Source organism: Rana temporaria, chromosome 4 (assembly GCF_905171775.1).
Source record: "Rana temporaria chromosome 4, aRanTem1.1, whole genome shotgun sequence".
Lineage (NCBI taxonomy): Eukaryota > Metazoa > Chordata > Amphibia > Anura > Ranidae > Rana > Rana temporaria.
In genome coordinates this window covers 115,912,823-115,923,210 of record NC_053492.1, presented here as the reverse complement: position 1 = coordinate 115,923,210, position 10,388 = coordinate 115,912,823, and the positions used below count along the sequence as shown (strand labels likewise).

General features: G+C 44.2%; 1 protein-coding gene across 5 annotated transcripts in view; it reads left to right on the top strand.

Moving 5' to 3' along the window:
- The first annotated feature begins 265 nt into the window (after positions 1-265).
- Positions 266-10,388, top strand: part of SAP130 (Sin3A associated protein 130) — a 54,339-nt gene continuing 44,216 nt past the window's right edge. For 4 of the 5 annotated variants that reach the window (XM_040348861.1, XM_040348862.1, XM_040348863.1 and 1 more), the window contains exons 1-3: positions 266-480; positions 9,663-9,765; positions 9,890-10,107. In XM_040348861.1, the coding sequence (XP_040204795.1) occupies positions 9,669-9,765; positions 9,890-10,107 (315 nt within the window). In that variant the 5' untranslated portion in view covers positions 266-480; positions 9,663-9,668. The remainder of the gene's footprint in view (positions 481-9,662; positions 9,766-9,889; positions 10,108-10,388) is intronic. The other variant, XM_040348864.1, reaches the window with a different exon arrangement.

Here is a 10,388-nt window from a genome sequence, read left to right as displayed (position 1 = left end):
GGGATCCACTCCACGTCTTGCTCTGTGTCGGGTCCCTGATGATCTGGAAGGTCCCATCATGTGATCTATTCATTTCTTCTATGGTCAGGTACATTTCCAGAGATCTGATGGAGCATGGCCGCCATACATCCCTGTATTCCCCTGTCCAGCCACCACTGCGGTAATCCACGCACACTCCTCTCCTCTCCCCGCTCCGGTCTATTTCCTTTTCAGCTTGTGGGAGGAGAGAACTCAGCTCATCTCACAGGCTCCGCCCCCTACCGCTTCCCTTGTTTGGTGGGAGGGCGGGCCGTCGGTTGTCACGTGACCGGTGGCGGAGCGCGGTACAGTCAGACTGAGGGAAGAGAAAGACGGAGACCGGAACCGGAAACCTAAGTAGTGTCTGAGAGCGGACCGAACCGTGTCTGGGAACGCTGATAGTGGGGATCGGTGTTTAGTGCGGTGAAGAGGAAAGGGACCGACCTGCCCGTCTCCTTGAATGTAGGTGTACGGACTGTGTGCCCGTAACTGGGAGCTGACATCCCCTACAGCGCTGCCGCAACACTGCTGAGGGACTACAAGTCCCAGCGTTCCTCGGCGCCGAGTCCTGGGGCTCCACACTGCGGCTTTTTGGGGACTACAAGTCCCAGCGTGCCTCGGTGCCGAATCCTGGGGCTCCACACTGCGGCTTCTCGGGGACTGCAAGTCCCAGCGTGCCTCAGCGCCGAATCCTGGGGCTCCACATTGCGGCTTCTCAGGGACTACAGGTCCCAGCAAGCGCTGTGTCTGGCTGCGTACTGGTTCTCAGACACAGTGACCGCTGGGATTTGCGCTGGCCCGGCACAGACACAGCGGGTGCGGTATGTAGACTGTGTGTATGTATAAGCAGGCTTCCATCCTGTCAGGCAGTTCTCTCCCCCCAGATCATCCAATCACATTTCACTTCTGCTAGGTCACATAGGTGACACGTTCTGATTGGTTGCTATAGGTTACTGCACCCCACTACTATGTCTGTTGATTTTATACAGAGTAGCCCATACTGACCAATCACAATCTGGTTTGACTGAAGGCCCCATTAGCATCGGATGTGCTGGGCAAGTCTTTCACATTGCATGCACCAGGCAATTTGCATTCTGTCCTATTTAATCAGCCTGTAAACTGGATGCAGTGTGTTGTGTTTGTTTTTATTTTTTTTATCTAAACCATTTGTCTGCTGGGCACTTTCACCCCCTTCCTGCCCAGGCCAATTTTTAGCTTTCAGTGCCCTCATACTTTGACAAGTGCGCTGTCATGCAACCCTGTACCCATATGATATCTTTATCTTTGTTTTTTTCACACAAATAGAGCTTTCTTTTGGTGGTAATTAATCCCCACTGGGGTGTTTTTTTTTTTTTGTTTTTTTTTATAGTTCTCAAATTTTGCAAACCGGAAATGTTTTCCTTCACTGAGGCTGCTCATGGGTACTGGTGGGCACAGATTGGCAGCCTTGGTGGGCACTGTTGGGACTACACTGATGATCAATGCTCTGAGTTATCAGTGTACATGTCCCTTTTTAGAGAAGCCATTTATCATCTCTCTTCTATCGGCATGAGGAAAGAAATGCCAATTTGGACACAGCTGATCACATGGTAAAGAGCCACTGATTGGCTCTTTACAACAATCTGTGATCAACAGTGAATCTTCTATCAGGGGAGGTTGCGAAAATAGATTAGCAGAGAGCAGGTCCTATTACAAAACACCTCCTGAGAGTCTCTGCCTATGATGAGGGGGTGTGTGCCTTTCCTCCAATCGGCAGTGTTAGCTATCTTGGCTGTATGCCCAGGCATCACACTGTGTTAATCAAGAAGAGAAAATCTTCTAACATCTGAACTTTCTAAACCATGGGTCTTCAAACTAGGCCCTCCAGTTGTTCAGCAACTACAATTCCCATCATGCCTAGTCATGTCTGTGAATGTCAAAGTTTTACAATGCCTCATGGGATGTGTAGTTCCGCAACAGCTGGAGGGCCGTAGTTTGAGGATCCCTGTTAAACATTGTATACATGTGAAGACAGCAGATATGAATGTAAAACCAATGTAGGGAGATTTGGGTCATCTCTGTGTATCATCTGAGGCTGTTCATTTCACTGGGTGTATGGGGGGTTTACATCCACTTTAAATGATATCACCATAATGAAGAAAAGTATAACGCACAGCTACTTGATGTGTTTGTTGCATTTCCATATGTTTTATTTTTTCCTGTTTTTTTTTCCTCCCGCTGTACTGGGCTCCTGTGCATTTTTGATGCGTTCCAGTAGAGTTCTGTGCAGGAAAAAAGCAGCATGTTTGTACTTTTTTTTTTTTTTCTTCTTCTTCTGCAGCTAAGTACTGTAATGCGCACTGCACTGGTGTGAAGTTTGCTATTGGAACCCATATAACCTTCTTTCCATGCGGTTTTGATGCACAGAAAGGGCACTGCATGTGGTGAGAACTGGCCCTACAACTGATTCTAAAGGGGTTTTTTTGTTGTTGTTTAACAAACTAGCTACTTATCTGCCCCATGTAATGGTTTTGCACAGAGCAGCCCTAATCCTATTATGTTTTTGTTCCCCCCCTCTGGAGCTCCTACCCATTGACCAGTGCCCCCAATAGCAAGCTGCCTGTTATGGTGGCACATAGAGCCATGTCTTGGTTCCACCCACTGCTCACTCCTCTCTGGCTCACTGGCTGTGATTGACAGCAGTGTGAGCCAATGGCTCCCGCTGCTGTGCCTTAGCCAATAAGGAGAGAGACCATGGACAGCTGAGGCTCCTGTGCACATTGTTGGATTGAGAGGGTGCTGAGCTGAGTATAAGGTGGGGGGAGCAGCATACATAAGATTTTTTACCATCCTGTATAGAATGCATGAACGTAAACCTTCAGCCTTTACAATCTAAAGTGCAGCATCTGTAGCAGTGTAGAATTATCAGAAGCTTAAAGTGGCTGTAAAGGCTCAAGGTTTTTTACCTTCATGAATTCTATGCATGAAGGTAAAAAACCTTCTTTGTGCAGCCTCCGTGTGCTTGAGAGCCTCAACTCTCCCTCCTCATCTTCTGAGACAGTGGCAGTAGCCATTGGCTCAGGCTGCTGTCAATCACAGCCAATGAGGGGATAGAGGGTGGCTGAGCCAATGCAACGTGTGAATGGACACACAGAGCAATGGCTCGGGGCTGCTCAGGTGCCACCACAGTAAACTTTTTGCTCTGGGGGCACTCGGCAGAAGGGAGGGGCCAGTAGCGCCGTCTGGGAACCCGAGAGGAGGAGACTTTCACGGCGAGTAAATTGATACCCAACATATCGCGCTTAAAATTTGCGCCTCCTAGTGGAATGGCGACAAACTTTTACCCATAAAAATCTCCATAGGCGACGTTTTAAAAAATTCTACAAGTTGCATGTTTTGAGTTAGAGGTCTAGGGCTAGAATTATTGCTCTTGCTGCTCACGTCATGTTTGCTTCTGCACGTGAGCTCGCCGAGAATTAAATATATATTGTATTAAATTTATTTCACCTTTTTTATTTGTTCTTTTAAAAATGGTCTCACTTTTATTCCTATTACAAGGAATGTAAACATCCCTTGTAATAGAAAAAAAGCATGACAGGTCCTCGGATCTCATATTTACATAACATGCAATAAAAATGTAAATGTCATTTAAAAAAAGTCTCTTTAAGAGCTATGGGTGAAAGTGATGTTTTGACGTCGCTTCCGCCCTGCAATGGTATGGAGGCAGGTGGGGGCCATCTTCCCCTCGTCTCCATATCAAGCCAGGGAGAGGACTTGATTGCCTCAGCCGCTACCGATGGCTCCGGTAAGCGTTGCAGGGCACCAGAGGGGGGCCCTCACCCGCCGCCGATAAAAGTGATCTAGCAGTTTATTTGCCACAGAGACCACTTTAATCTGAAACTGGACAGCTCACTGAAGAAGAGGATACTGGGGTTATGGTAGCTAGCTGCTGCCATAACGATATCCCTCTTCAAAGTGCCAACGTATATCGGCGTGAGCCGGTCCGGAAGTGGTTAAATTGTTACTAAACCCTTAGCAGTAAAAATCAATCTGTATATGCAGTAGAGTAGAGCATGCTTGTTATACTCACTGTGAAACTTAAGGGGTTAATCCTCTGCATTGTGTAAAAAGGTTGGTAGCTCCCCTTCTTCCAGTTTTGGGGCACTCTGCACATGCTCAGTTTGCTGTCTATTACTAGAGAAATTTGTATTTTATTTTTTCCGATCAGGGGTCATGCGGCCTCATTGGACAGTCAGAGGAAAATTACAACTCCTCCTCATAAGCTTTAGCCATTGCTCAACTGGACGCTGATGGAAGTCACAATACTGCTATAACTGCTGATGAGAAACAGTATTTAGCAGTTTATATCTACTATAATAATGGCATTTCAGTGTACTGGGAGACCAGATATAGTAAATGTAGGGTCCTGGGTTTAGTAACACTTTAACCACTTAAGCCCCGAACCTTTAGGCAGCTAAATGCCCAGGCCAGGTTTTGCGATTCGGCACTGCGTCGCTTTAACAGACAATTGCGCGGTCGTGCGACGTGGCTCCCAAACAAAATTGGCGTCCTTTTTTCCCCACAAATAGAGCTTTCTTTTGGTGGTATTTGATCACCTCTGCGGTTTTTATTTTTTGCGCTATAAACAAAAATAGAGCGACAATTTTGAAAAAAATGCAATATTTTTTACTTTTTGCTATAATAAATATCCCCCAAAGACATATATAATTTTTACTACTAATGACGGCGATCAGCGATTTATTTTTTTTTTTTTTTTTTTTTTTTTTTTTTTTTCCTGACTGCGACATTATGGCGGACACTTCGGACAATTTTGACACATTTTTGGGACCATTGTAATTTTCACAGCAAAAAATGCATTTAAATTGCATTGTTTATTGTGAAAATGACAGTTGCAGTTTGGGAGTTAACCACAGGGGGCGCTGAAGGAGTTAAGGTTCACCTAGTGTGTGGCTGTAGGACTGACGTCATCGATCGAGTCTCCCTATAAAAGGGATCACTCGATTGATGCAGCCCCCACAGTGAAGCACGGGGAATCCGTGTTTACATACGGCTCTCCCCGTTCTTCATCACGAGGGGGCGGCTAGAAACGAATAGCTGCGCCCTCGTCCCGGATCGCTCCCCGCGGGTTACCGACCGCCGCATGTACTGGGGGGGGGGTCCCGATCGGACAGGCAGGAACGTACATGTACACCCATATGCCTGTACGTGCCATTCTGTGGACGTATATGTACATGCGGCGGGCGTTAACCGGTTAAAGGGGTTGTAAAGCTTCATTTTTTTATTTTTATTTTTTAAATCGCAAACATGTCATACTCGCCTCCACTGTGCAACTCGTTTTGCACAGAGTGGCCCAGATCCTTGTCTTCTGGGGTCCCTCGGCGGCTTTCTGGGCTCCTCCCCCGCTTCTGATAACCCCCCTGGGAAGTGCTCTTCCAAAGGGGTTACCTTGCGGGCGCGCTTCCTAGTCCTGTAGTCGGTGCCCATAGCCACTGACTACAGGACTTGGCCCTGCCCCTCGTGCCATTCCAGTTGATTAACAGCGCAGACATTGGCTCGCACTGCTGTCAATCTATCCAATGAAGAGCTGAGGCCGAGATCAAATGCGTTCTCGAAGCGGGACTTTCGAGGGCTCGGGTAAGTAAACTGGGGGGCCACTAATTGTCAGATGTTTTTTCACCTTAATGCTTAGGATGCATTAAGGTGAAAAAAAACATGAAGCTTTATAACCCCTTTAATTGTACCAGAAAGGTTTTTGTATAATGACCTTGTGGCAAGCTGCCCTCTTCCGTTTAGCGCTGGCTCATTTTTAATTTTTTTTTTTTTAATAAACATTTACCTGCCTGCAGTCTTCTATTGAATGCACACTGAGCTGCACGTGCACAGCTCCACATGTGTTCCCAGCACACCCCAGCTGTGTTAGAAATTCCAATCAAGAGGCTGAAAACCTGGCGCCTGGAAGATGACAGCAGTCAACAGGGGATATAAAGTGATTCTAAAGCCTAAACATTTTTATCTGAAGCCTAGGTTTACATTGCTGCGGGTTAGGAACCATGCAAGTTCAGCTAAACTCGCACGATTTCATCCCGCCAATGCAGTCTGACTTCGGGGGCGATTTGACAGACATCTGTGCGAGTTAATGCACAGATGTCTATTCAAGTCGCCAGAAGTAGTGCATGGTAATCTGTGTGGTGTTTCAAAGAAGTCATGCGTCACTGATTCGGGCGCTGTCATTGCCGGCAATAGCTGGCGATTTGGCATGCTATTTGACATGCCAAATCGGACCAATGTGAACCTAGGCTAAGGCAATAATGTTAAGGTAGTAAACTCCTCTTTATACTTGCCCGAGTCCTCACTTGAGCTATCGGTGTGCCCATCTGTAGCAGCTTTCTACATGCCCAGTGTGCATATGACCCAAAAAATAGAAAATAAGATTGCAATCTATTGATTGCAGCTTTGCATTTCTTATGGAACATTGCATGTGCATATTTTTTCTTTCCTTGTCTATTATTGTCTGTCATTTTACACATGAGGAAATTGTAGCATATAATCAGTGCAGCAAGTTAAGGGCTTATTATCCTGCGGCTACTGGTGTATGTTGTGAAGCGAACAGTGCTGATGGGTTGTAAATCATGCATCACACCATTTACATTTTTTTCAACTTTATTGAATTGTTGCAAAGTGACAATTTATCTTTTAATCACTGCAGTGGGTTGCAATGCAAGTGTAATGTGTTAGTTGGAACACGCTTCGTTAAAAAGGAAGTGTCCCATTTGTTTATTATTTTTCCAAGCACACACCATTGTATGACGTAAGCCAAATTGTCTGGTCTATGCATTGGGCATCAAAAAAAAAAATGTAAATGAAAGCTGTACCAAATCTGTTGGTAAAGTGTCTGAACACAAATCTGCTTGTAGAAAGTGTGTACACACACCGGCCATAACATTATGACCACCCACTATAACCCATTGGTTGGACTCCACTAAACCTTTGAAGCCAGGTACCACAGCATACCTCTGAAGGTGACCCCCTCAGGAGTCTCTGCTTGGAAGTGGGTGCAAATACCTGAATTAGACAGGTATCTGCCCCCCCCTCCTCCTGAAAGGTGCCCATTGTGACACCGGAGGGGGGGGGGGGGTAGGGGTCGGTTGGGTTCCGAAAAGCGACGGTTCCATTTTTGTGTGGACCTGCTCTTTAATTGTGCTGACTTTTTGTACTTCGATGTGGCATTCTTCTGTTTCCATTAGTTATAATTTTGTAACAGATGCAAGTTGTTTCTTGCCAAATGTTTTTGTAGAACACCACCAACTTCTTTTCTGATTATTTTTGTCAGCTTAAATGTAAACACTGTCGGCGCTAACTGGGGGGGGGGGGGGGGGGCTCCAGTCTTTGCAGTATGAGGGCCACATGGATTTATTTTTTATAAATATTTGTTGTCTGAAAACTTTTAAATGTTATTTATTTATAAAACAAAATGAACGAACATGCTCCAAGAAATAACTTTTACCTCTGAAGTCCCTCTCCTTTTTTCATCAGAATCCCCTCTTCACATAAGAATGGCTTCAGGGTTGGTAAAATCTTGTAGAGGGCCAGATGTGGACTGTAGTTTGCATACCCCTGTAGTGTAGCTAATAAGGAATTATTTTCAGTTTGAGAAGCTCAAACAGGTTAAAGTTTTTTTTTTTTTCTTGACAAAAAAGAAAACTAAACCACTACTCCAGAAAGGGTGGATTTGATTTAAATCGCTAGTAAAAGGCTTGATTTAAATCATAATTTTTAAAGAGCAACTGTCATCTCTGTCACGCATGGGGCTCCTCCTCTGACCCGCTGTTGACTCACTGACAACCCTATTCACTTTAATGGGACGGCTGGTGATGTGGCAGGGACACAACAAGGTGAGGAATGTGGTGGCAACAGTTGAGTGGATGTCCACTAACAGGCGCTGCCATGATGGATCTGAAATGACAGGTGCTCTTTAAATGGAAGGACTCATTCTTGCTGTAAGTTAAAATCTTTAATATTTGCAAACAAAATGAAGGTTTTCTATTTAGAATAAGCTCTCAGGTTGGTAAATCAGCGATATCAGAACATATTCAACCACACAGTTTGTAGTGTATGTAGATTTGAAAAACAATGGGATAAAGGAATATTCCTGAACTTTGTTTTATCTCATGGTTACTGTGAAATTGTGTAAATGCATCAATGCAGTGCACGTTCGTTCAGCTTGCAGAGCTTGGATTTCTCTAATGAGTTTACCAAAAATATAAATATTGCAGAATATACAGCCTCATGCTACGTAACTAAGCTCCATTTTATGCTGAATAAACAAAATTATAAATGTATCGTAAATGGGGAAAAAGCTTTGGATTGATTTTTACTCCAAAGGCATTTTATTAAAAGAAATTTGATAAAAAATCAATTTAAATAAAAAAACTTTTTTTTTTTTTTTAATGTTTTTTTTTTTTTATCCACCCTGATTCCAGAATCATTTGACTTGTAGTAAGACAGTTGGCCTTCAAGGCCTCATGCATTATCTGGGTATCAAGTCCATTCAGTAAAACAAAAAAAACAACCTGATAGTTTTGGGTGTATGGGAGGCACAGGTGTAGTATAAAGCCTGTCAAAATCTGACGTTCTGAAATAAATAGCGACTGTACGCCGTTCTGGGCAGTACACGCATTTGGGGCCCATATGCTTTCAGAGACATGAGGCCCTTAATGCAATTGCTGCTTGGAACAGCACAAGTATTACAACCTGTCAGAAAATTTTGAGAGGGGTGTACAGATCGCAGCCGTGTTGCTAGGACATGGCGCGATCCTGATCTCTGTAAAAAGCCACATCCGCGGGTTTAGCCGTGTGATCGGCTGTGTCCAATCACACCCGGTCACATGTAAACACGGATATGGCGGTAATCGGCGCTCCTTGCCTCACACTGACAGAGTGTGGTGAGAAGAGCTGATCAGTGGCCTTTCCACGCAGGGGGACATCTACACATGTAATCGGTGATCATCAGTGCCCACAAGTGCCACCAATCGGTGCCTATTAGAGATGCCAGTCAGTGCTGCCCATCACTGCTGTCCATCAATGCCTATCGGTGCCCATAAGTGCGGCATATTAGTGCCTCCTCATCAATGCCCACCAGTTCAGCCTATCGGTGCCGCCTCATCAACGCACATCAATGAAGGAGAAAAATTTATTGGTTATAAAATTTACTGACCGAAACTACAGAAAGTAAACATTTTTTTTACCACCAAAAGAACGTGCTATCTGTGTGAAGAAAATGATAAAAAGTTTGTTTGGGTACAGTGTAACACGACGGCGCAATTGTCATTCAAAGTGTGAACACACTGAAAAATGTAAGTGCTCTGTGGGCAAGTGGTTTAAACTACAAATCTTGAAATCTCCACAGAAGTAGGTCGATGCTGTCAAACTCTGTTATAGAAAGCCAGGATCATTCCACACGTAACGGGTAGTATTGCATGAAATCTAGTTTAGTTTACTGTGAATAATCATGCTAGTTTTGTACAAACCTTATTTAGGTAATGCCTCTCTGTTTTACTGCAATTGTATATGGAAGCTATAGTAAATTTGCAACTTGTACACAATTATTAGGTTATTTTAATGTATCTATGGTGTTTTCTTATCAGGAGGACATGAGTTCACAGCAGTTTCCCCGGCAAGGGGCCCCTATTTCTTCATCACAGATTGCGAGTAGTGGAGGCACTATGGGGCAGAATATCCCTGGATCAGGTAATGTCTATCAATACATTTTCATCTTGTTCCTTGCAGACCTTCAAATACCTTTCCTACACACATGTCCTTTGTAGATGCCATCCTAATCTAAAATCTTATAACTGACACCTTTTTAATTCAGGTGAGGAATCAACCCGTGATATGGAAAGCCTGTCCCGTGATTCCCTTACTGCTAATTCAGTTCTTCCTTCTCGAGATGACAAGCAGGAGGCTGTAGTTGTCAGACCTTACCCCCAGCTACAGATGGTTCCCCACCACACAGCGAGCCCTCTCACCATGACTGCTCAGTCCGCTCATCTTCCTGCTGTTCCACTCTCCTTCTCTGAGGGAATTCTGAAGGTATGTGCTTTTAATTATTTAACTGGCCCATAAACTGTTTAGTCATCAAAAACATGACTAATGATGTATTGGTGCTTCTTTAATCGTCCTTTAAAAAAATATCAACATATTCTCTTGCTGGCTATTTCATTCTTGCACCTTAGAGAAAATTCTTAAATCATTTTTGTTATTTTAATATCGGATTCCCGAATTTGGAATGTCTCTTCACATTTAAGATTTTATCTATTGCTCCAAAAGAAGTGCTTTCCTAGATTTTTATTTTTATTTTTTTCCCCCTAGTT